Source organism: Hemiscyllium ocellatum, chromosome 24 (assembly GCF_020745735.1).
Source record: "Hemiscyllium ocellatum isolate sHemOce1 chromosome 24, sHemOce1.pat.X.cur, whole genome shotgun sequence".
Lineage (NCBI taxonomy): Eukaryota > Metazoa > Chordata > Chondrichthyes > Orectolobiformes > Hemiscylliidae > Hemiscyllium > Hemiscyllium ocellatum.
The window spans coordinates 54,600,218-54,628,034 of NC_083424.1; the positions used below are offsets into that span (position 1 = coordinate 54,600,218).

The 27,817-nt window shown below is 44.4% G+C and overlaps 1 protein-coding gene across 1 annotated transcript in view; it reads left to right on the top strand.

Annotated features, from left to right (window-relative positions):
- The window catches only part of LOC132827258 (protein PML-like), an 89,428-nt gene extending 62,824 nt beyond the window's left edge, over positions 1-26,604 (top strand). The window contains exons 13-15 of the mRNA XM_060843881.1: positions 14,896-15,014; positions 24,067-24,217; positions 25,726-26,604. Coding sequence (XP_060699864.1) covers positions 14,896-15,014; positions 24,067-24,217; positions 25,726-26,471 — 1,016 coding nt within the window. The 3' untranslated portion in view covers positions 26,472-26,604. The remainder of the gene's footprint in view (positions 1-14,895; positions 15,015-24,066; positions 24,218-25,725) is intronic.
- The last annotated feature ends 1,213 nt before the right edge of the window (positions 26,605-27,817 follow it).

A 27,817-nucleotide genomic window follows, 5' to 3' on the forward strand; every position in this document is an offset into this window, starting at 1 on the left:
TCAGTAAATAAATAATATTCTTAAAATAATGTCTGTTGGTTATTAAGGGAACTTTACCACCCTTCTTCAGCCTGCACATTGAGTGAGTACATGAGAGAAGCTCGTCAGACCCAGAGCAGCCATAAGGAATGTCCACTTCAATGTCCAATGCTGGGGATAATATACGTATTCATTTCTGACTCCAAGACGCAGTTTGTTTGCCTTGGATATCTTGTTCAGGGGCCAAGTATGAAGCATAGCTGAGATCCAGATTTAAACTAGGAGAAAGTGAGGACTGCAGATGCTGGAGACCAGAGTTGAAAAATGTGGTGCTGGAAAAACACAGCAGGCCAGGCAGCATCCGAGGAGTAGGAGAATTGACGTTTCGGGCATAAGCCTTTCCTGAAGAAGGGCTTATGCCCGAAACGTCGATTCTTCTGCTCCTCAGATGCTGCCTGGCCTGCTGTGTTTTTCCAGCACCACATTTTTCAATCCAAATTTAAACTCCCTACCAAGCCTGGTTCTGTACTCACGTTCAGTCTGCCCTGGAGCAATAACAGGAGCCCTCCCTCACTCGCCTTAGCCAAACACACAAATGTTCTCTAGTGTTAAGCACAATGATTAAAACAAATCAAGTGGCATTTTCCAGTTCTACTCAGGAATACATGCTTCAGTCTTGTTATGGCTCAGGCCAGACCCCTCAAAACAATTCATGAAAGTAGCCCAGACCCTAACTTTGCATTTGTTTTAAGCAAGTGTGCAGTGGATAGTCCAGGAGAGAATCAACTGGTCAAACTACTTAGTTTTAAACAAACAGAATTTATTTACAAGATTACTGAGTGAAACGCAAAGAACAGAAAACAGAATATCCAAATAACCTATCCTATCCAAAAACCCAACTTAATGCTGCTGTTCCAAAATACTTGCAACAATCCCTGTAAACACCTTTTGGCACAAAAGGTAAAATGAAATACAAGTTCTTACCGAATGAAGTCAGAGAAGGAGGGAGAGGAGCTAGCAGCCTTTCTTCTCTCTCACACACAACTGCATTAAAGCCCAAACCAAAGCAAAACCTGAGCTGCTAGAACTGGCCACTTCTTTTCATTATACAAGTTTCTTTTTCAAAACTTGAAAGCCTTTTGACTGAGGCAGTATCTATTAGCTGTAAACAAATTGGCTCTAACATCCATCCAAACTCAGACTTTCTGGAACCTGTATCGCGTACAACCTCTCTGAAACAAAACTAAGAACAACCTAATCTTGTTAAAGGAACAGGTTCATCACAGTCTTCCTGAAAAGAGAGATGTTGCAGAAGCTATTCCTCTTACACTCACCAATCATTGTCTTACCTTTCAGCTAAATTGTGATTTTAAGTGTATGTCATATATTCAGGAATCCATCCCCTGGAAATAAAAAATATGTTCAGGCCTTGCACCATTTTTTTCAATTTTCCAGAAAATTAGGAGCCTAAATTCTCCATTGTATTCTTACCAATCAGAATAAAGTTGTTAACCAAACTAATCTTTTTCTCTTGTAGTAAAGTTTGTTTGGATTGTTTGAAGTTCAGCATTCTTGTGGTTGTCCTGATTAGTATCACTCTATCAGCATTGTGGGTGTCCCTGCACATTATGGAACACAATGGTTTCAAGAAGGTAGCTCCGCACGACCACCTCCAGGACAAGTAGAGAAAGCCAATCAATTCTGGTCTGGCCAGTAACATCTGCATGCCATAAAAGAATAAAAAAATCAACAAAATGTCTCCTCTTTTAGTAATGTTCAAGTATTGTTCTACCAGGTGACTATTAGTACTTATTAATTTAACAATAATAAAATCAAACAAATGGACATTCAAAGAGCACAAAGCTGTAACTTCTGTGAAGATACATCAGCAATGATTTTAAGTTGTTGGGTGTCAAAGGTGGTGATAGGTGGGTGGTTGCTTAGGCCTAAGTGAACAGAAGTCAGGCACAGTATAGGGTGGGGGGATGCGGTGGTCAGGCCATAATGGATGGGTTTTGGGGTGGACAGTTGTGTGCTCCAAGGTGAATAGTTTTACTGATGGAGAGCACTGTCCATTAATGTTTTGTGGGATGTGGCCAGATCTGGTGAAGAATGGAACCAGATGTACATTGAAGTCCTTCAAGTTTGTGTTGTTTGGAATTAAGAGAGTGGAGTTTGGCTGGGGAGCTAGGAAGTGCCTCTATTAGGGACATGAGTATTAACAGTGGTATTAACAGAGGGGATGATTTGGCAAATCAGTAACTTCTGTAATGTCATGAAGGCCAATGGCTAAATAGTTGGGAATTGTGAAGGCTGAACTAAGTGACATAGGAAAGAGTATATTCTGAATAGACTTGGAAAGAACTGGAAATGAGAGGGGAGAGTGGAATGGAGTTAGAGGGGGATACATAGAAATAATCAGTTTGTTTTATCAGTGAAAGTAATGTTGGGTGAACATGGGCCTAGTGAGAGAGTAGGATTGGGGAGTGACCTTGAAAATGCATGGGGAGGTAGATTTTGACAGTGTATGAGTCACAGAGGAAGGCTGCAGGATTGTGAAGAGGGAGTTGCTGATGACAGCAAGAAAATTGACAAACACTAAAGAATTGGAGTTTTAGAGGATGGATTAGCTAATCACAGAGGAAAGAAAGGAGGCTTGATAATGAAGAGAAGAAGGGAAAAGAAAAGGGACAAAAGTGGGAAATGGAAGTGACGAGTTTGACACTGAACCAGCAAATAAAACTTGAACAAAAATACAGAGGGTAGAGATAAGCTGTAAAGACAGTTGTTAAGGACCAGTCTAAACACCTCAAAACATATCAAGAAGATAGCCTAGATCCCAATTTTTTCTTATTTTTGAAGTATAAGGCGTTGTATTCGAGATGCAATTCGATTGGTCAGGCAACCAGGTTTCAAGTGAAACACACTTTATTCTTATCCTATAGCTAAAATACAAACTAAAGAAAGAGGAATTGTAGAACAACTCCATTGGAAAACTTAACAGAACAATAGACAATTTAACTACAAAACAGCAACTGTTCCAATATAGTAATATCCAATGTTCGTGCCCGGGTGTCCACCAAAATCCATGAGGTTTTCAGGGAGAGATGGGCACTGCGGGGAATGGAGTGTATTATTTCCCCCTCCAACTCTATTTTGATTTAACCCCTGCCCTCCCCTTCACTGTTTGATCACACAGCATTGCGCTTTGATGTGAAGGGCACTGCTTGTCACTGGCCACTCGGGTGTTTCCTTTCTTCCTGGTGGTGAAAAATGAATAAAGCTTTACACACTTATTGTTCTTCCCCTGCACACACAACATGGTTGCTGGGGAAAAATAAGCACTACTGCTGTTAGGTGATTGTGTGAGGGTGATTAAAAATATATATATACATAACCAGGGGATAAGGGACCCTAGTGGTGCAGTGGTACAGTCATAGAGACGTACAGCATGGAAACAGACCCTTCAGTCCAACCCGTCCATGCTGACCAGATATCCCAACCCAATCTAGTCCCACCTGACAGCACCCGGCCTATATCCCTCCAAACCTTTCTTATTCATATACCCATCCAAATGTCTCTTAAATGTTGCAATTGTGTCAGCCTCCACCACATCCTCTGGCAGCTCATTCCATACATGTACCACCCTCTGAGTGAAAAGGTTGCCCCTTAGGTCCCTTTTATATCTTTCCCCTCTCACCCTAAACCTATGCCCTCTAGTTCTGGACTGCCTGACCCCAGGGAAAAGACCTTGTCTATTTATCCTATCCATGCCCCCATAATTTTGTAAACCTCTATCGGGTCCCCCCTCAGTCTATGACGCTCCAGGAAAAACAGCCCCAGCTTGTTCAGCCTCTCCCTATAGCTCAAATCCTCCAACCCTAGCAACATCCTTGTAAATCTTTTCTGAACCCTTTCAAGTTTCACAACATCTTTCCGATAGGAAGGAGACCAGAATTGCATGCAATATTCCAACAGTGACCTAACCAATGTTCTGTACAGCTGCAACATGACCTCCCAACTCCTGTACTCAATACTCTGACCAATAAAGGAAAGCATACCAAACACCTTCTTCACTATCTTATCTATCTGCGACTCCACTTTCAAGGACCTATGAACCTGCACTCCAAGGTCTCTTTGTTCAGCAACACTCCCTAGGACCTTACCATTAGGTGTATAAGTCCTAGTGTCCCTACCTCTGGACTGAGAGTCCTAGGAAAGAAATAATATATAGTAACATCCAATAAACACATTCTTGGAAAGGCAAATTCAGTAAATAGATTATATCACATGTAATTCTCCAGTCCAGGTGGAAAGACTGTCACGAGAAAATTCTGAGAAAGAGAGAGAGGACAGAAGAGTTTTGTTTTGGCAGGGAGAAATATATTCTGGATCAGTGATGCTGGAAGAGCACAGCAGTTCAGGCAGCATCCGAGGAGCAGTAAAATCGCCGTTTTGGGCAAAAGCCCTTCATCAGGAATGTTCCTGATGAAGGGCTTTTGCCCGGAACATTGATTTTACTGCTCCTCAGATGCTGCCTGAACTGTTGTGATCTTCCAGCATCACTGATCCAGAATCTGGTTTCCAGCATCTGCAGTCATTGTTTTTACCAGGGAGAAATATATAGCAGCTTACAAGCCCCAGCAGCTACTGAAAGTTGAAGTAAATCCCTGGTTCTGTGGGAGGTTGACCACAGAATATGCTGCTTCTATTGTTTCAACTTTAAAAAGAAACCCAAGGCCTCATAAGCTGGCCTGGAACAGACCACTCGATACCTCTGTCTCAACCTCTCTTCATATTAAAAAACCAGGACAAAATACATCTCTTAAAGCAAGAGTATTACCATGTAGTGAATTTATAGATTGAGATTAGATTAGATTACCTAAGTATGGAAACAGGCCCTTCGGCCCAAAAGGTCCACACTGATCTTACGAAGAGTAATCCCCCATTCCCTTCCCCTATATTTGTCCCTGACTAATGCACCTAACACTACGGGCAATTTAGCGTGGCCAGTTCACCTGACCTGTACATCTTCGGATTGTGGGAGGAAACTGAAGCAGCCGGAGGAAACCCATGCAGATGCACGCCTTCTGAAAGGATTCGTCCTTCAGGATTAATCAACAAGTGCATTTTACTCTTCCTATTTAATATAATCTCTGCAGCGTTTGTTTCTCATTTGTGTCATGTGGATGTGTTTTTCTAGGATTAAGGGCCATGATGTGGAGGTGCCAGGGAGAATACCTGAATCGAATCCAGGTCCCTGGAGCAGTAGGCAGCAGCGCAATCTACTGAGCCACCATGCCAGCCCAAATTGGCTGAGATGTTTTAGAAGACCAGTAGAAATCGGCAGTATAATAGGCTAAGCAGTGAGATGAGTACTTTAAAAGAAATTGAAAGATTTTATGTGTTTGTTTGAAAGCAGTTTGAATCCCATAATGGCAGATGGCGGAGTTTGAATTCAAAAGAAGTCTGAAATTAAAAATGTCTAAAGATTGTCGCGGGCGGGGCGGGGTTGGGGTTGGGGGGGTGGGGAGCAGAGAACAACCCATTCTGTTTCATTTACACTCTTTAGGGAAGGGAATTTTCCATCTTTTTCTAATGAAATAAAAATCAACAGATGCTGGAAATCTCAATTGTCCATTCTTATATGTGGCTCCAGACCCTCAGCAATTGCCTTCTGGTCAATTACAGATGGGCAATAAATGCTGGTCTGGCAACCAAAAACCATGATGAAGGGCTTTTGCCCGAAACCTCGATTTTCCTGCCCCTCAGATGCTACCTGACCTGCTGTGCTTTTCCAGCACCACTCTAGTCCAGACTTTGGTTTCCAGCATTGCAGTCCTCACTTGTGCCAAATGAAAAACCACATCCTGTTAATGAATATAAAAACCAAAACATATTCTTGAAGTAATTGGCAAAACTAGTCAACAACTAAGCGACAATCCAGAATAAGAACGATATCCCCTTAATCCTAGTTAAAAATCACACAACACTAAGTTATAGTCCAACAGGTTTATTTGAAAGCCCAAGCTTTCGGAGCATTGCTCCTTCATCAGGTAGCTAGTCAACTATCTGATGAAGAAGCAGCACTCCAAAAGCTTGTACTTTCAAATAAACCTGTTGGACCATACCCTGGTGTTGTGTGATTTTTTAAAAACTTTGTCCACCCAGTCCAACCCCGCACCTTCACATCATAGTCCTTAATCCTAGAAAAACACATTCACATGACACAAATGAGAAACAAACTCTGCAGAGATAATATTAAACAGGAAGGGTGAAATGCCCTTCATTGATTTATTCTGAAAGATGAATTCTTTCAGAAACTGTAATTCTTGGGGATGGAGTTGAATCTCTGACAGCCAAAGCCTGGTGGCATGGTCTTTCATACCAACATTACTTTTGATTGAAATCCAGTTGATTTGATTTCATTTATTGTCATATGTACCTAAGTACAGTGAGAAGCTTTGTTTGCAAGCAGTACAGTCAGATTATAGTAAGCAAGGAGATACAGATCCTAGGGTGCTTGGACAGAGTGAGGCTTATAGGTAAAACTGCACAGGAGGTGCATGAAGCAAGTTCAACATTATTCAGCCTAGGCTTTTGAACATTGCACAGCTTAGATTTTTTCCTAGAAGTGACAAATTAGTCCAAGTGTTGACATGTGGAACTTTTGAAAAATCAGTTTCCCAGCAAACCAGCAAAGACTGATAGAGAGCTGCTGCTTTCCCTCTAGCTTATTGTTACTTCTCCTTTTTCCAAGTGCCCACCTTCATTTGACTTTCTCTCTGTCGTTCCCCAAGAGTTTGATGTAGAAATTCAGTCTGGTCAGGGTTTCTCAGCCACAATTAGTTGTCATAGTTTCCTCTAAACAGTGCAACATCCTACAGTATTTTCCATCAATATAAGTATGTTTTGCCCAAGGTTGTACTGGAAATCGCCCTGTAGAATGAGGGTGACTCATTACTCTATTTCCAACCATTGGTTCCATTTCAGAGTTTGTGAAGAGCTATCTTACAGAACTGGTTGATAACATTAGATCACAAGGGATCCAGGGGAGCTAGCCAATTGGATGCAAAATTGGCCTGAAGCTAGGAAATAGAAGGTGGTGGTTGAGGTTTGTTATTTGGACTGGAGGCCTGTGACCAGTGGTGTACCACAAGGATTGGTACTGGGTCCACTGCTTTTCATCATTGAAATAAATGATCTGATGTGAATTGGACAGAAGGATGTGTTTCTGGGCTATATGCCTCCATGCTGGAGATGAAATCTCCATTCAGTTTGTGATGCTTCTTTGTCAGAATAAAGACTATCTCATGATTACATTACATGTCTATTTCACATATTCTATCAGTCTGCCACTACCTATTAACCTGCAGCAACATAGTGTCATGTTAAAATAATTCTCTCTCTCCATTGTTTAAAAATTGGGGCTGATTTATTTCTCTGCTCAGCAGGTACTGACTCATGCGGGGTGTGGTTTCATAGCTGCTGGCAACATTCTGAAACCATACTCACTATTTGTTTATCTCGCTCTCTGCTTGTCCAACAGGGGCATTGGCTGAATGATTGGTTTGTGTCATTCCTGATGAAGGGCTTATGCCTGAAACATTGACTCTCCTGCTCCTCGGATGCTGTCAGACCTGCTGTGCTTTTCCAGCACCACACTTTTCGACTCTGGTTTATGAGGCAGAATGGTGCCAAAAGAGTGGTTCAAATCTCACACTGGCTGAGGTTACTTTAAAGAACTCTTCTTCCCAACCTCTCCCTCCCCTGATATATAGGTAACCCTAAGGTTATGAGGGAGCAACCCTATGCTCATCAGAGTCATAGAGACTTGCAGCAAGTTAACAGGTACTTTGGTCCAACCTGTCCATGCTGACCAGAAATCCCAGCCCAACCTAGTCCCACCTACCAGCACTTGATCTATATCTCTCTAAATCCTTCCTATTTATATACCCATCCAGATGCCTTTAAAATGTTGTAATTGTACCAGCCTCCACCACTTCCTCTGACAACTCATTCCATACCTGCCCCACCCTCTGTGTGAAAAAGTTGCCCCTTAGGTCCCTTTTAAATTTTTCCCCTCTCATCTTAAACATATGCCCTCTAATTTTGGGTTCCCCACCTCAGGGAAAAGACCTTATCTATTTACCCAATCCATGTCCCTCTATAAGGTCACCCCTCATGCTGCTTGAGAGGGTGATAGAGACAGGTGTTCTCTCAACATTTAGGAAGCATTTGGATGAGCAGTTAAAATGCTCATAGTATGACATAGACCAAGTGTAGATAAATGGGATTAGATTGGTGTTTGTTGGTCAGCATAGACAAGGTGGGCTGAAGGGGGCTGTTTCTATGGTGTATGATTTGATGACCTTCTTGAGGGCCCTTAATGATCTATTGTAGATGCTGGCCTTTATTGCCAGAGACACTTTCAACTTTTGAAAAATGACAAAATTGCTTGTATACTTGCATTGATAGGAATTCAATTGTCTTGCCTCAGGAGCAATGGACCTCTCACCTCACCGTTGAGTGGATGCCAACAATGAAGGCTATAACAGCTGAGATCACTGACTGTTGGAGGCTTGCTGAGGGTGAGCTCCAAGCTATACCTCAGGCTGATAGAGGGCCTCTGATGAGTGACACACATGGGGGCTACTGGAGTTGCCTCAACAGGCAGCTCTGGTGGAGCTGCCAAAGACATTGAGGAGGCATCTGCATAAAATGGGAGGAGTCAATCCAGACCACGAACTCTGCCTTGTCTCAGGAAGCGTGAGTGGATTGTTTTGGCTGTGCAGAGGTCAAGCCCATCATGAGTCTACACAGTGGATTCCTGTTGATAGCATGACTTTGTTGCAGGCACCATGTCCATAGTGATGAACAGTGCCCAGAACATTCCTCTGAGAACAACACTACTTTCGGAAAACAAGGAAGTGCCACCCCGCTCTGAGAAGGCTGTGGAACTGCTGGCGTAGATTTCAGGGTACTCCTAAGACATTCCAGGAGTTACTATCATGTCCCAAATCTCTCTGTCAGTGGCTCAAACTCTGCCAACAGCAGCAGCTGCAAGAGAGATCCTGGACTTGTGTAGCAGTCCCCTATTTGTCCTGGCTTAATTTGCCCACCACATTCATCAAAAGCCCTGAGGAATGTAAAGAAGCAGCCTGCCTCTTCATGTGCAGATGCTGAAGCATTGGCAAACATTTTAAGGAGTAGACATTGTGGTTCACATTGCTTTCAATGAGTATGTTTAACTCCTTCCTGTCACTGAAAAGTACCATTGGTCAATGGCTGCTTGATCACACCCTGCACTGGTATAAAACATACCAAAGCTGCAAAGCCCAGGGAGTGCTTAGCCTACTGTGCTCATCCATCCGGCGAGTAATGAGGTCACCAAACCTCTTGAAAAGGGAGACCTTGATCCACACAGATCCTCAGTCAAGCCATGGACAGACCCTGATTGGCAGAGGGTACCCACTGTCCCCCCTTAGGAAAAGCTTGGCCTGCATTAGGGTTCATGATTTGCTCATGTTGCAGTGAGAGAGTCGGAGTTGCCTCTGGCACTGCTTTGGTAGAAGATCTTCAGCCAGAGCATGTCTTGTTACCAGCTTCTCCCTTGTTGCCTATTCACTTGGTCTGGTGCTGCCTTCTGCAACAATTGCCAGGAGAGTTTGTTGTGGCCACCCCACATCATCGCAGACACCATCAAATGCAAGTGGATTAAGCATTATTGTTTTTTAACTTATTCTTTCATAGGATGTACGTGTTTCTGGCAAGGCCACCATTTCTTTTCCATCTAGGATGGACTATCTTTTTTCATTCATTCATTCACAGGATGTGGGTGTCATTGGCTCGGCCAGCATTTATTGCCCAGAAGGCAGTTAGAAGTCAACTACATTGCTGTGAGTGTAGCGTCACATTCATGCCAGACCTGATAAGAAAGGCAGTACCAAACGAGATGGATTTTTTTTTGACAATAAACATTGGTCATCATTAGACCCTCAATAACACATTTTTAAACTGAATCTAAATTCCACCAACTGCCTTAGCCCAGATCATTACTGGGGTCTCTGAATCAATAACCCTAATCCATCCTCTCCTCCCGGCACCTTTCCCTGCCACCGCAGGAATTGCAAAACCTGCACCCACACCTCTCCCCTCACCTCTGTCCATGGTCCCAAAGGAGCCTTCCACATCAGAGACTTACCTGCACTTCCACAAATTTACTGTATCCTTTGTTCCCGATGCGGTCTCCTCTACATTAGGGAGACAGGATGCCTACTTGCAGAACACTTCAGAGAACATCCAGACACACACACACACACACACACACACAAAGCAACCCACCGCCCCGTGGCCGAACGCTTTAACTCCCCTTCCCACACCGCCAAAGACATGCAGGTGCTGAGCCTCCTCCACCACCAAACTCTAATCACACGATGCCTGGAGGAAGAACGCCTCATCTTCTGCCTTGGGACTCTCCCACCACATGGGATTAATGTGGATTACACAATTTTCCTCATTTCTTCTCCTCCCCCAACCCAACTTATCCCAGATTCAACCTTCCAACTCGGTACTGCTATCTTGAACTGTCCTACCTGTCCATCTACCGCTCCACCCTCCTCCCCGACCTATCACTATCACCCCACCTCCATTCACCTATCCCACTCTCAGCTACCTTCCCCCCAGCCCTTTCCCATCCAAGTTATCTCTCAGCTCCCCAGCCCACAAGCCTCATTCCCGATGAAGGGCTTATGCACAAAACGTCGATTCTCATGCTCCTTGGATGCTGCCTGACCTGCTGCGCTTTTCCAGCACGACACTCTCATCACTGAATTAATAGTCTAGTGATATCACTAGTCAGCCATTGCCTGCCCTATTGTCTTGCTCAGTCATTTCAGAGGGCAGTTAAAAGTCACCCACATTGCTGTCAGTCTAGAGTCACATAAATGGCATACTGGGGAAAAGATGGCAGATTTAATTATGAATTCCAATTCCACAGCTGTTGTGGTGGCATTTGAATCCCTGTCCCCTCAATATTAACCTGGGCTTCTGGATGACCATTTCAGTGACATTGCCACTGTGCTACCATTCCCCAAAAGAACACCTGACTGAACTTTAGCTAACTATTCACATTTTCAATATAAAATCTCCACGGACTCATCCACATCTCTAATAAAGCAGTCTTCCCTGTCAGCCAGGGCATGACAAACGCAGAATGAGATCACAGAAGCCACCAGGCATCTCTCCCTGACACTGGGTGGGGTGTGACAGCCTCACTGCCTACCAGCAGTCACCTAATATTTAATTTTTCTTTATACCCAGAAGTGAAGCTAGATACACTGCCAAGTGCACAATTTTCTTTTATTACTGATGAATGAGAAATTACTGGGTGCATTAAACTTATGCCGACAAACTGAGGACACTCTTCTGCAATGCCATGTTAACATACTGCATTCAGCTCGGGTCTCCCTGATATAGGAAAGACGTTATGAAACTTGAAAGTGTTCAGGAAGATTGACAAGGATGTTGCCAGGGTTGGAGGGTTGGAGTCTTAGAGAAAGGCTGAATGGGCTGGGGCTAGTTTCCCTGGAGTGACAGAGGCTGAGGGGTGACTTGAAGAAGTTTACAATATCATGAGGGGGTATGTAAAGGGTGAATAGTCAAGGTCTTTTTCCCAGGGTAGGGAGTCCAAAACTAGAGGGCATAGGTTTAAGGTGAGAGGGGAAAGATTTAAAAGGGACCTAAGGGCCAACTTTTTCATGCAAAGGGTGGTGTGGTTGTGGAAGGTGCTGCCAGAGGAAGTGTTGGGGGCTGGTACAATTACAGAATTTAAAAGGCATCTGGTATATGAATAGGAAGAGTTTGGAGGGGCATGGGCCAAGTGCTGGCAAATAGGACGACATTAGTTTAGGATATCTGGTCAGCTTGGATGAGTTGGACCGAGTGGTCTGTTTCTGTGCTGCACATCTCAATGACTCTAAGAGCTGGACCTGTGCTTCTGCACTGAAGCCTGACCACTTTCAGAAGTATGTTGTCTGTCAATGGACAGCCTCCAATGAGCGGTTCCTCTCCCACACGCCTGAGATCAAGCCCCTCAAATCATTCTGCCTGGATCCAACTAAGCACATTTTGCAATGTTGCTTCTTGGAGTCATAGAGCCATAGAGATGTATAGCATGGAAACAGACCCTTCAGTTCAACCTGTCCATGCCGACCAGATATCCCAACCCAATCTAGTCCCACCTGCCAGCACCCGGCCCATATCCCTCCAAACCCTTCCTATTTATATACCCATCCAAATGCCTCTTAAATGTTGCAATTGCACCATCCTCCACTGCTTTCTCTGGCAGCTCATTCCATACACATACCACCCTCTGCATGAAAAAGTTGCCCTTTAGGTCTCTTTTATACCTTTCCCCTCTCATCCTAAACCTATGCCCTCTCGTTCTGGACTCCCCGAGCCCAGGGAAAAGACTTTGTCTATTTACCCTATTCATGCCCCTCATAATTTTGCAAACCTGTATAAGATCACCCCTCAGCCTCCGACACTCCAGGGAAAAAAGCCCCAGCCTGTTCAGCATCTCCCTGTCGCTCAAATCCTCCAACCCTGGCAACATCTTTGTAAATCTTTTCTGAACCCTTTCAAGTTTCACAACATCTTTCTGATAGGAAGGAGACCAGAATTGCACACAATATTCCAACAGCGGCCTAACCAATGTCCTGTACAGATGCAACATGACCTCCCAACTCCTGTACTCAATACTCTGACCAATAAAGGAAAGCATACCAAACACCTTCTTCACTATCCTATCTACCTGCGACTCCACTTTCAAGGAGCTATGAACCTGCACTCCAAGGTCTCTTTGTTCAGCAACACTCCTTAGGACCTTACCATTAAGTGTTTAAGTCCTGCTAAGATTTGCTTTCCCAAAATGCAGCACTTCACATTTATCTGAATTAAACTCCATCTGCCACTTCTCAGCCCATTGGCCCATCTGGTCCAGATCCTGTTGTAATCTGAGGTAACCCTCTTCACTGTCCACTACACCTCCAATTTTGGTGTCATCTGCAAACTCTTATGCTCGCATCCAAATCATTTATGTAAATGACAAAAAGTAGAGGTCCCAGCACCGATCCTTGTAGCACTCCACTGGTCACAGACCTCCAGTCTGAAAAACAACCCTCCACCACCACCTTCTACCTTTGAGCTAGTTCTGTTCCTAACCATGCCCTGAATTCATCTGCCTTCCCTGTTAGGCCCCCTGCATAGAAATAAATGCAGTTTAATTTATTAGTCCTACCTTGTTCTGGCCTTGACTGTTTGACTCACTTCTGTTCTCAATTGTACCAGTCTCAGATTGATCTCTTTCCTCACTATCCCCCTGGGTCTCACCCACCCACCCACCCCATCTTACTAGTTTAAATCCTCCTGAGCAGCTCCAGCAAATTTCCCTCCCAGTATATTAGTCCCCTTCCAATTTAGGTGCAATCCATCCTTCTTGTACAGGTCACTTCGACCCCAAAAGAGATTCCAATGATCCAAAAATGTGAATCCTTCTCCCATACACCAGTTCCTCGGCTATGCCATTCACCTGCTCTATCCTCCTATTCCTGCCCTCACTAGCTCGTAGCAGTGGGAGTAATCCAGATATTACTACCCTTGAGGACCTCCTTTTTAAATTCCTGCCTAACTCTCTGTAATCTCCCTTCAGAATCTCAACCTTTTCCCTTCCTACATCATTGGTTCCAATGTGGACAATGACCTCTTGCTGCCCCTCTCCCCTGTGAGGACATTCTACACCCTCTCTGAGACATCCTTGATCCTGGCACCAGGGAAACAACACACCATTCTGCTTTTTCTCTGCTGGCCACAGAAAAGTCTGTCTGTACCTTGGACTACAGAATCCCCTACCACAATTGATCTCTTGGAAGCCGAAATATCCCTCTTTACATTAGAGCCAGTCTCAATACCAGAAACTTGGCTGTTTGTTTTACATTCCCCAAGAATCCATCACCCCCAACATTTTCCAAAACAGCATACCTGTTTGAAATGGGTATATCCACAAAGAATCCTGCACTAGGTGCTGACCTCTCTTACCCTTCCTGGAGTTAACCCATCTATGTGACTGTATCTGAGACTTTCCCCCCTTCCTATAACTGCCATCCATCACATACCGTTGCTGTTGCAAATTCCTCATCGCTTCTATGTGTCTCTCCAACTGATCCACTCGATCTGATAAGTTTTGCATCCAACAGCATTTATGGCAGATATAAACCGCAGTAACCCTTAAACTCTCTTTAAACTCCCACATCTGACAAGAAGTACATATCACTGCAAAGGCCATTTTTGCTACTTCATAATCTACAGACCCAGAAAATAACACCGTCTTATTCCTCTACAAAACACTGTTTACTCCAATATTAAAATAATTTAAAATATAAAAAAAAGTGATCCTAAACTGACCCTTGGGCAGCATCACTGTTGACCACGTTTGGTTTTCACACAGTGAAGGTACACTTTGGAATCCTTTGTCCTGTACTGTTCTTTAGCGCTCAGCTGGTGTATTTACATTCCTGTCTACTGTGACAGTGTGTCTCTTTAGTTTGTCCAGCGCCACAGTGTTAGAATCCACTGCAGTCAGCTGTAGGGAGATAGTTATGTTGAATGCTGCAATGATTAGTGTCATGTCTGTCCTTTCTCGGGGTAGGAGAGGAGGAAGTCCCATCACCCTGCAGAGTAGGTGCAGGGTGCAGTCAGCTGTAGGGAAGTGAGTGTCTGTGTGCGAGATGACAGCAGACTGTCACACCCCTCCCAGTGTTAGGGAGCGGTGCCTCCTCTAACTTCTGTAATCTAACTTTGCACAGATCATGCCCCGGCTTGTTCCGCCTGACAAAGACGAGAGTTTCTAAACCAATCACTACGGACCTGACGGAACTATTATCTGGTTCAGTTTAACTTTCTGGAAGAGAGCTCGCTCAGTCTGTCGAAGCCAGAGGATCGGGAGCGACTGGGTGCTCAGGAGCAGACAGTCAGTGGTGAGTGATCCAGTGATGGGGGGCTCTTTGACGGACAGAGTGTGTGTGTGTGTGCGTTCGGGAGTCTATGTTCCATGAGGATGTGGGAAGGGTCATTTCACTTGTGTTACACAAGTTCATGTCTTCTCGCCCTGTTGAACACGGTGGTTGCAAGTCACAGAATTCCTGTTGTTGATTTTTCCGCTGAGCATCAGGATGTATTAGTGCACTGCAGTCAGACTGAGGGCAGTGGGGCTAATGCTGTGGGAGGGTAGGAAGGGGTTATAATGGACTCAGGTTCTGTCTTTACAATCAAGAGGCAGCGACTGGACAGTAGACGTGTTTAAACTGCAAACTAACATTAGGGAAAGTGGAAACTGACCCATACCATTCACCAGCTCCCCCACCCCCTCCATCCCAAAATCTGCGCTGAGTTCATTGAACTCCACAGGGAAATCACCCGAAGCCAGGACCAGCCTGGTTTAGGGAGAGAAATGAACCCCGAGTCCTGTCAGACAATACTGGAATGTGAACACATTCCCTCAGTCTCTGCTGAATCAAGAAACCAGATTCTGGATCAGTGGTGCTGGAAGAGCACAGCAGTTCAAGGCAGCATCCGAGGAACAGTAAAATCGACGTTTCGGGCAAAAGCCCTTCATCAGGAATAAAGGCAGACCTCCCAGTCTCTGCTATGGTACATGAAGGAAAGAGAGAGGTTACAGTCGCAGCAGAGAGAAACGATCAGGAAATAAACTCTATTTTAAACCATGACAAAAATTTGAAATAGCCAGCAGAAAGTGACAAACGGTGTCCACACAAGCTGAAACTGACAGGCAACTGACAATGAGGGACCAGGCGCTGTGAAGTTGGGCAAGTGCTCGCTGTAAAATTAGTATTATTCCTTTCACTGGGAAATGGATGATTCAGTTTGAACAGGTCAGAGGGTGTGGTGTCTTTTTTTCTCATTTCCGCTCCCTTTCTCACATTCTGACCTGTTTTAACCTGCCTCCTCTATCCCTCTGATGATACAAGTTTAGGTCCAGTCATCCTATTTATCCTGCTGGGAGGTGATTCAGATGAGGAGGAATGACAATGAGCCTCAGGATCATTGCGGGCTTTCAGTCCTTTCCTGGTAGAGTTTTATATGAACTTTCAAACCATGCAGTTTAGTGATCGGAGCACCATCAGAATCTGGTGTGAGGCAAATCAGCATCTTTTTTCAACCCATTTTGCCCTCACTCTTGCTGGGGTACCTCTTCTAACCCACTAAATGCCTCCTGATAGAAACAAGTGCAAGAAGAAGTAAATAAGTTGTATTTTACATTTAGAATGCTCTGAGTTTGAACCCCTTGTCAGAGACAAATACAACATTCACACTGACGTTCCAGTGCAGTAAGTGAATGTCAGATGAAATGTTAAACCTGTCTATCCAGTCAGATGAATGTACAAGTTCCCTCTTCCCGTTTTGAAGAGGGGCAGCATCCCAACCATTGTTTATCCCTCAATCAATATCACAAATATAGCATATCTAATATTAACTAGTTACATATGTACAACCTACTGTCATATTTCCCACACTACAACAATAACATTTCCAAAATACTTAATAGCTGGAAAAGTGTTTTCCAACATTTGGTGGTTGTGTCAGATGCTATGTAAATGCACAATCTTTCTCTTACAAAGAGATGGGTGGGAACAGGTGGCAGAAGAAGAATAGAATTGAGTTTGAGACATAATGTTTCACTCGGTTAATATCAGGTTGCTTGCAGAAAGATAATTGAAGCTTAGGAACCAATATCTTTAGATAAGAGGAAACAAAAGGGGTTAACAGTAAATCTCTGAGTGTGAGTTGTGTTTTGTTGCAGGTCTTGCAGCTTGATTTGGGGACATTGCTGGGAGTGAGATGGCATCGTCTGAGGTATGTATTTTGAGAAGCTCGTGTATTTGTTGTCTGTAAAAGGGATTGTGGGCACCTAACAGAACATAGAACATTGCAGTGCAGTACAGGCCCTTCCACCCTCAATGTTGTGCCAACCTGTGAAACCAATCTAAAGCTAATCCAACCTACACTATTCTATTATCATCATATATTTACCCAATGACCATTTAAATGCCCTTAATGTTTGCAAGTCTCCTACTGTTGCAGGGAGGGCATTCCACACCCTTACTACTCTCTGAGTAAAGAACTTACCTCTGACATCTGTCCTATATCTATCACCTCTCACTTTAAAGCTATGTCCCCTTGTGCTAGCCATCTCCATCTGAGGAAAAAGGCTCTCACCATCCACCCTATCTAATCCTCTGATCATCTTGTATGCCTCTATTAAGTCACCTCTCAACCTTCTCTCTAACAAAACCAGCCTCAAGTCCCTCAGCCTCTCCTCATAAGACTATATGGAAACATTCTGGTAAATCTCCTCTGCACCCTTTCCAATGCTTCCACATCCTTCCTATAATGTGACGATGAGGACTGTACGCAATAGATTAGTGAATAGGATAGTGAAGATGGTGTTTGGTATGTTTTCCTTTATTGGTCAGGGTATTGAGTACAGGAGTTGGGAGGTCATGTTGGGGCTGTACAGGACATTGCTAAGGCCACTGTTGGAAAATTGTGTGGAATTCTTGTCTCCTTCCTATCAGAAGGATGTTGTGAAACTTAAAAGGGTTCAGAAAAGAATTACAAGGATGTTGCCAGGGTTGGAGGGTTTGAGCTATAGGGAGAGGCTGAACAGGCTGGGGCTGTTTTCTCTGGAGTGTCAGAAGCTGAGGGGTGACCTGATAGAGGTTTATCAAATCATGAGGGGCATGGATAGCATAAATAGACAAGGGTTTTCTCTGGGTTGAGGGAGTCCAAAACTAAAAGGCATAGGTTTCGGGTGAGAGGGGAAAAATTTTAAAAGGACCTAAGGGGCAACATTTTCACACAGGGGCTGGTGTGTATATGGAATGAACTTCCAGGGGAAGTGGTGGACGCTGGTCCAAGATGGCAGCGCGGCAGCAGCCTTTCCAGACCGAGAGCTACTTAATTCCAGGAGGAACAGGAAATTCAGTGTTTGTAGACACTGTTACAGTCTGCAAGACACTGCTTCAGTACAGGAACTAACTGAAAATGTACCTGAATGGAGAGCTGCTGAAGGAGCTACATGATCTCTGCTTGCTGTGGAGACCAGGCCTCCAGTCCTCAGCTTCGCCTGATGCCGGTAGCCAGGTGTTGAGACATCGGAAATGGTGTGCGAGGAGTTGCAAGTGAGATAAGCGTGCAGGAGTTTGTGCTAGTCTAAAAATAAACCCTAGCCAGCCAGCCCTTCCATCCATTCTGCTTTGCAATGTCTGCTCCGTGGACAATTAAACGCACGGCATCTGACCATGGCAGGCGTCTCAGCATGAATTCAGAGACTGCTGCATCGTTGTTTTCATGGAAACATGGCTCAGCAATAGAGTTTCAGACACCACCATCCAGCTAGATGGGCTCGCCTTGTTTCACGCCAACAAAGATGCAGCTCTGTGTAGTAAGGCCTGGGTTGTGAACCTGTGTGTCTCCATCAACACAAAATGGTGCAAAGACTCCATGCTAGTCTCTGGTTACTGCTCTTCACTGGTGCAGTTTGTGACTGTTAAATGCAGACCATTTTATTTGCAACGGGAATTCACCGCTTTCCTTATAGTCAGGGTGTATATCTCTCCCAGTCCTAATGCTAAGGAGGCACTCTATAAACTGTATGGGGCTATTAGCGGACTGCAGAATGCACAGCCTGACGGTCTATTTATTGCTGCTGGAGATTTCAACCATGCGAGTCTCAAGACTGTACTCCCTAAATTCAAAGCAAGTGGACTTTGTGATGAGATGAGGCAACACACTGGTTCTTGTTTATACAAACATCCCCAACGCATACAGGGCAGAAGCCTGGCCCCACCTCGGCTCCTCAGACCACATCTCTGTTATACTAATCCCAGCATACAGACCGCTCGTCAGACCTGTCAAACTGGTTCTAAAGCAGGTGAAAACCTAGCCGGCAGGAACCATTTCTGCTCTTCAGGACTGTTTTGAGTGCACTGACTGGCATGTGTTCAGGAAGGTGGCAATTCCATCAACTTAGAAGAGTACATGGTGTTAGTGATTTGCTACATTCACAAGTATATTGACGATGTCACTGAGTCCAAGACCAGTCTAAAAATAAACCCTAGCCAGCCCAACCAGAAGCTATGGATGACCACAAAGGTGTGTGTGCTGCGAGGATGCTGCCTTCAGAGCAGATGACAAGGCGGGCCTAACGATAGCGAGCGCCAACCTGATCCAGGCCATCAAAGAGGCAAAACGTGCACACGCACAGAGAATACACAGCCATTTTCAGGACAGCAGTGGTACGCGGAGCATATGGAAGAGCATCTAGACCATCATGAACCACAGAACAGCATTGCTGCTTGTACTGATGATGCCTCTCTCCTGGATGAGGTGAACAATTTCTATGTGTGGTTTGAGGCACGAAATGACGTAGCAGTGAGGAAGTACACCCTCCCTCCCAATGACTTGATGCTGTGTCTTACCATGGCCAACATGAGGAAAACCCTACGCAGAGACAATCCACAGAAGGCTGCTGGACCAGATAACATCCCTGGTAGAGTGCTCAGACGATACTCTGATGTACCGGTGGATGTTCTCACAGACATCTTCAACATCTCCCTGAGCTGCATCAGAGTTTCAATGTGCTTTAAGGCTATTACCATCATCCCCATGCCAAAGAAGTCTTCAGCGTCCTGTCTCAATGACTACTGCCCCAATCCACTAACACCCATCATCATTAAGTGTTTTGAAGGGCTTGTGAAGGCCTATTATGATCCTGCTGCACCGCCCCCCCACACCCCCCACCCCCCTCACTGGACACCCTGCAGTTTGCGTATCATCCTAAGCACTCAACAGATGATGCCATTTCCACCACCCTCCATCTGGCCCTCACCCACCTGGAGAAGAAGGACACCCACGTCAGATTACTGTTCATAGACTTCAGTTCTGCATTTAACACTATATCATTCCTCAGCGCCTGATTGGAAAGCTGAGTTTGCTGGGCCTAAATAACAACTTTGTAACTGGATCCTGGACCTCCTGACTGGGAGACTTCAGTCAGTCCAGATTGGGAACAGCATCTCCAACACCATCACAGTGAGCACGGTGCCCCCCAGGGCTGTGTGCTCAGCTCACTGCTGTTCACTGCTGACACACGACTGTACAGTGATGCACAGGTCCAATCACATCATCAAATTCACTGATGATATGACTGTAGTGGTTCTCGTCTCTGTCAGCATTTAGACAAGAGGTACAGCAGCTAACGGACTGGTGCAAAGCCAACAACCTGTCTCCGAATGTGGACAAAACGAAGGAGATGGTTGTTGACTTCAGGAGAGTACAGAGTGACCATTCTCTGCTGGACATCAATGGCTCCCCAGTAGAGATCATGAACAGCACCAAGTTTCTTGGCATCCACCTGGCAGAGAATCTCACCTAGTCCATCAACACCAGCTCCATAGCCAAGAAAGCCCAGCAAGGTCTCTACTTTCTGCGTAGACTGAGGAACCTCCCAACCCCATTCTCACCAGATTCTACAGAGGGTTCATTGAGAGTACCCTGAGCAGCTGTATCACTGCTTGGTTCAGGAATTGCACCATCTCAGAACGTAATACCCTACAATGGAGAGTGAGGACAGCTGAGAAGATCATCGGGCTCTCTCTTCTCTCCATTATAGACATTTACACCTGACACTGCATCCGAAAAGCTGAGCACTGTGGAAGACCCTTTACATTCCTATACACAAACTCTTCTCCATCGTGTCATCTGGCAGAAGATACCAAAGCATTCGGTCTCTCATGTCCTGACTATGCAACAGTTTCTTCCTCCAAGCCATCGCGCTCCTTAACACTGTATGATCAGACTCTTTTCATCTGAATTTCTTTGCACGACTTCGAGTTGGTGCTAGAAAAATGTCTATTAATGATCATTCTTTTATTACAGTATAATTTGAGTGTTTTGCTCTTGTTATGCACTTAATGCTGGCCTATGTATGATTGTGCAGTTTGTGATGTCCATGTAGCAGCCTGGTCCTGGAGGAACACTGTCTTGTTTTTACTGTATCAGTTGTATATGGTAGAAATGACAAATAAAAGCTACTCTACTCGACTCTCTACAATTACAGCATTTAACAGGCATCTGGATGGGTATATGAATAGGAAAGGTTTAGCGGGATATGGACCAAATGCTGGCAAATGGGACTAGATTAGTTTAGGATAACTGGTTGGCATGGACAAGTTGGACCAAAAGGTCTGTTTCCGTGCTGTACAGCCCTATGATTCTATGTGCAGTTTAGGTGAACTGGCCATGCTAAATTACCAATAGTGTTCAGGATGTGTAGGTTAGGCGGATTTGTCAGGGATAAGTGTAAAGGAATGGGTTTGGGTGGGTACTCTTCAGAGGGTCGATGTGGACTTAGTGGGCCGATGGGCCTGTTACCACACTGTAGGGATTCTATTACCAATTTTGGTGTTGTCCGCAAACTTACTAACCATGCCTTTTATAATCTCATCCAAATCATTACTATAAATGACAAACAAAAGAGGACCCAGAAGCTGTCACTGCTGGTGACAGGCCTCCAGTCTGAAAAACACCCCTTCACCACCACTCTGTCTCCTGCCAATAAGCCAATTATGTATCAAATTCAGCTCACCCTGAATTTCACGTCACCTAACTTTACTGATTAATCTACCAGACGGAACTTTCACTAAAGTCCAAATAAACAACATCTAATGCGCTGTCCTAATCAATCTTTTTGGTATGTTTTTCAAAAAACTCAATGACGTTTGTGAGACACAATTTTCCTTGCACAAAACCATATTGACTAATTTTTGCCTTTCTAAATGTCCACAAATCCTTTCTTTTAAAATCACCTCCAAAAATTTACCCACAACCAAAGTCAGACTCATTGATCTACAGTTCCTCAGTTTCTCCTTGGGCGGCACGGTGGCACAGTGGTTAGCACTGCTGCCTCACAGCGCCAGAGACCTGGGTTCAATTCCCGACTCAGGCGACTGACTGTGTGGAGTTTGCACGTTCTCCCCGTGTCTGCGTGGGTTTCCTCCGGGTGCTCCGGTTTCCTCCCACAGTCCAAAGATGTGCGGGTCAGGTGAATTGGCCATGCTAAATTGCCCGTAGTGTTAGGTAAGGGGTAAATGTAGGGGTATGGGTGGGTTTCGCTTCGGCGGGTCGGTGTGGACTTGTTGGGCCGAAGGGCCTGTTTCCACACTGTAAGTCTAATCTAAAAAAAACCTTTCCTAAACAAAGGTACAACATTAGCCACTCTCCAGTCATCAGGCACATCACCCATTCTTACAGATGATGCAAATATTTCTTCAAGGGGTCTTGTAATTTCCTCCATTACTTCCCATAACATTCTGGATAAGTTAGATCAGGTCCCAGAGATTTATTCACCTTTGCATCTCTTAAGACCTCCCTAACTCTCTTATCTGTAATATGAACTGTTTTTAAAACATCAACATTTATTTTCTGTGTCCTCTAGCCTCCACCTCTTTCTCCACAGTAAAAACTGAGGCGAAATATTCATTTACAATCTGTCCCATCTCCTGGAGTTGAACACAAAGGCGACATCCTTGATCTTTAAAAGACCCTACCCTCTATCTAGTTACCCTCTTGCTTTTAATGTATTTTTATCATCCCTTTGAATTATCCTTAACCATTTCTAGCAAAGCTATGATATATCCCCCTTTTTGCCTTCCTGATTTCTTTCTATACTTTTATTGATATCCCGATCAATTCTGGTGGGAGACTGGACCCATAGAAAAGCCCTTCCTCACCCATTCTGGTGTGGAGTCATCAACCTGTAAAAAGGTTTGCAGTGTTATGATTTGCACTTTTCTTGGTTTTTGGGACTGAAGGATGTAACGAGGGCAGAAGAATGTACATAATTTCTGCCTCCACATTTCTGAACTATAACAGACTTCTCGTTTGTGTCACATTTTTCAGGTTGCAATTTCTTTTGTTGTTCTGCTGAAACTATGTACCTTTGGATGCAGACTTTGTGCACTTACTTGTTCCACATTACGATCCATTATTTGCCTTATTCTACCATCCCTTTTCCTGATGCTTCAATCCTGCTGTCCAAACCTATTCATTTGTTGCTGCTTTCCCTTGACTTGGTACTTGTCTGAAACTGTTTATCTCTAACACCATCCACTTGTAACGAGAGGTCATCAATCTGAAACATTAACTCCACTTCTCTTCACTGGTGCTGCCTGACCTGCTGGTTGCTGACCCGCACCGCCAGGTTTTTATTTCGGAATTCCAGTAGCCGCAGTATCTTGCTTTCGTTTTTAGCTATAATCAGAGCACCCAAGGAATTCAGAATCCTTCACAGCATAGATTTGAAAGAAAAATGAGCCTTCTGTTTTCTGTGGGGTTTAATCTTTATCCCTGATTTTTGTGGTATTCCTATGGGGGGAAGCATTAATATTTATAGATTAGCAGGCTGTATTTGCCTTGCAGCATGATTGCTGTATAGTTGGCCCTGCTCCTATTATATGTCCCATGGTCGGTATAGCCTTAAGAGACACACTCATGATATCGTCGCTGCATCATAACATATGACCTGAGAGTATAAAGGTCTCATACTCCATCTTACCCTGGGTCACTTGAAGCATGACATTGTACTGGGTGCCCATTGCTGTATTGTAACCCAATAGTTTAACGTTAGCCGAATAGCTACATACCGGAGGAATGTAATGTTTGTACATAAATGTAAATTATTACATTTAGTTGTAATAAGTTTAAGTCAGAGTCTTCATTTTCATGCTCAGTTTCTTACATTACAGAAAATAACATTGGTTTTGCTGCATCAGGTGAAATACCCTGCTGGGGTCAAAATCTCACCAGATCCTACTTCAGTAAATGGTGCGGTCACCACAAGATCTTAACAGAATGTTGCTTTTGCCTCCTACAACATTATCAAATGATGTTATGCAACTAAAGATGTTGGAACCGATTCAGTTAATAAATCCTGATTATTTCCTTTAGAATCTGCAGCTCACAGAGAGTGGAGTGACAGAGACAGCACCCAGTGATACCAACAGTGCTGTATCCAGTGTTGAACATTCCAAGGAGGAATCCCAACCAGGGAACATTGAGGACACCCTGGTGTTCTTTGACCTGGAAACCACCGGCTTAGGTAACAACTATCAGATCCAAGTGGGAGACCCTCTGCTTTGTGCCAAAGTGTTGTATCACACTGTGGCAACATTTGCTGTGTGTAAAACAGTAGAATTATAAAGGGGATGAATGTTCATTTGAAAATGAGTATTAATCACACACAAATCAGAGTCGGTAAGAAGAATCGTAAGAGTTTAGAGAGAGAATAAACAAGGTCTAGTAGAGTATTGTCAGTCTTTTTTAGATTAGATTAGATTACTTACAGCGTGGAAACAGGCCCTTCGGCCCAACAAGTCCACACCGACCCGCCGAAGTGCAACCCACCCATACCCCTGCATTTACCCCTTACCTAACACTACGGGCAATTTAGCACGGCCAATTCACCTGACCCGACATCTTTGGACTGTGGGAGGAAACCGGAGCACCCGGAGGAAACCCACGCAGACACGGGGAGAACGTGCAAACTCCACACAGTCAGTCGCCTGAGTCGGGAATTGAACCCGGGTCTCAGGCGCTGTGAGGCAGCAGTGCTAACCACTGTGACATGTCAACTGGCATGAAACACAAAAGTACGCTTTAAGAAGTGGGATTACCAGGTTCCCTGTATCTTATTCCCATGCCACACCAACAGCTGATTGGGATCTAGTACACACTGCTGGGAAAGTGTTGGAAGCTGAACAAATTCAGCATTCAAAAGGAAATAGCTAATTATCACAAACTAAATGGTTTTGCAGACGTGTGGGGACAACTTGGATAGTGGGAGTAGCAGAGTTGTTTTGGGATAGAGTGGGTTTAAACTTGACAGGTTAAATGTACTCTGTGCCTTTTCTGTTTTGTGTTTCTCTCCCAGTCCAGTCTGAGACTCATCTGGGATGGTCTATCCATGTGTTTTTTCCAGCTTGGTCTACCTTTGTCTCCCCAGTTCTGGATTATCCATGTCTTTCCAAGTCTCATCTAGGAAAAAGTCAGGACTGCAGATGCTGGAGATCAGAGTCAAAGAGTGTGGTGCTGGAAAAGCACAGCCGGTCAGGCAGCATCTGAGGAGCAGGAGAGACGACATTTCGGGTATAAGCCCTTAATTAGGAATGAGTGATTGAAGCCCTGATTAAGGGCTTGTGCCCGAAATGTTGACTCTCTTACACTTTTCCAGTCCCACACACTTCTCGATTCAAGTCTGGTCTACCTGTGTCTCTCTGATTCTGGATTATCCATTCTTTCAAAGTCTGGTCTATCCCTGTCTCTCTTGGCAGATACTATTCATGCCACTCTAAGCCCATTCTATCTATGTGTCTCTGGGTTGGTGTGTGTGTGTGTGTGTGTGTGTGTGTGTGGTGTCTCCCAGCCTGGGCGATCCATGTCCCTCCGAGTCTGGTTGTATCAGTGTCTTTCCTAGCCTGCTGTGTCTCTGAGCTCAGTTTGTCCATATTGACCTCTAGCTGACTTCAGCCAAACACATCAGGATAGGAGAGTTATAAAATCCAATTTGGAAAACAACATTGTATTTTAACATTATATCTGTTCTCCTAGACAAACACTGTGACATAGTGCAGCTGTCAGCAGTGAGTGGTGAGAAGATCTTCAACAAGTACATCCTGCCCAGCAAATCCATGTCAGAGGGAGCCACACACATTACTGGAATACAGGTCATGGATGGAATTTTGTACATGAAAGGAGAACCTCAGATTACCTGCAGTCTCCAGGATGCCATGACAGCTTTCCTCAAGTTCCTGCAGTCACTGGACAGGCCTCTGTTAATAGGCCATAACATTTGGAAATTTGATGGTCCAATTATTCTGAGGGCCTGGGAAGAATTGTCCATGAAAGATCAATTTGCCGGATGTGTGACTGGATTCCTGGATACCTTATGGCTGGCCAGGGAAGTTATTCCCAGGTCAGAGGTCAGCAGCTATCAGCAATCTAACCTAGTGCAAAGCCTTCTTAAGAAAAGTTATCAAGCTCATAATGCTATTGAAGATGTAAAGAGCTTGCAGGAGCTGTATTCTTTTCTCAAATTCACTCCAGAGCAGAAGCAACGATGTCAATTTTCTGTCTCACAGCTTGAGTGCCGTGTCTCTCTACAGCCTCTCACCAATCAGAAGATAATATTCTTCCAGCTTGCTGATAAACTTGCGATGCAGGAAATTAGTCTCGAAAAGCTGAAATTAGCGCATGAACAAGATGCTGAAATGGGGCTTAAAAACCTGCTCAATTCTTTGGGAGTTACCAGCCCGACTCACATCAGATTTTATAACTTTTTCAAAACAATGAGTTAGCAAAAAGCACTTTTCCCAATATTCAAGACATAAATCATTTATTCATCTCTTCTTATTTGCTGATTGTTGTAATCTGCATTTCTGTTTTTGTGGATGTTACGATAAGTATGAATCAATAAATAATATTCTTAAATGATGTCCATCAGTTACTAAGATTTCTTTCTCCTTCACTTTGGGCACAGAGTGCACACATGCCAACTTACTGAGTGCTATACAGGGCAGTGTGAGGGTGAGACTGGATCAGTAACAGACTGCCTCCTATGGACAGGGGGAAATGCTGGAGAATATTTGTGTGTGTGTGTAACAGGCTTATTTTTAGATTAGATTACTTACAGTGTGGAAACAGGCCCTTCGGCCCAACAAGTCCACACCGACCCGCCGAAGCGCAACCCACCCATACCCCTACATTTACCCCTTACCTAACACTACGGACAATTTAGCATGGCCAATTCACCTGACCCGCACATCTTTGGACTGTGGGAGGAAACCGGAGCACCCGGAGGAAACCCACGCAGACACGGGGAGAACGTGCAAACTCCACACAGCCAGTCGCCTGAGGCAGGAATTGAACCCAGGTCCCTGGCGCTGTGAGGCAGCAGTGCTAACCACTGTGCCACCGTGCGGCTTATGTTATTATTCTCATAAATGCTGAGGGTGATACACATGTTGGGCTATGGCTCCAAGACACAAAAATAGAATTTGCTACAAAAGCTCAGCAGGTCTGGCAGCATCTGTGGAGAAAAATTAGAGTCAATGTTTTGGGTCGAGTGACCCTACTTAAGAACTTCAGGCATAAGCTCGATCCTGCTAAGCCTGATCCTGTTCTCACATCCATTCTGTTCCAGAGATGGACTGTGGGCTTGCGATGAGTAAGAGGAATCCACAGAATTTCAGAATTGTTATGACGTAGGAGGCCATTTAGCTTATTGTGCCTGCACCAACTCTTCAAACAAGCATCATTATCTCATACCAATATCTTACGTTTCCCCATTGCATTGAACACTATTTGTATTCAAATGACCTGTTGAGTGCCTCGATTAAACCTGCCCCAACCATATTCCAATCCTAAGTACTGACGTTGTTAAAAAGCTATTTCTCACATCATCACTGCTTCTTTTGCACATCACTTTAAACTGATCGTTTTATGAGTGGGAACAGCTTTTTCCTATCTATTCAGTCTGCTCATGATATTGAAAATCTCTATCAAATCTCCTCTTAGCAAATGTTCCCTTGAAAATGCACATGTGGGCAGCTGCTTCAAAGCCCCAAACACCATAGTATTGACTTCCAGTTCTTCAAGTTATTACCGCACATGGATGTTAGAGGCCAGCACAGTCGCAAAGAAA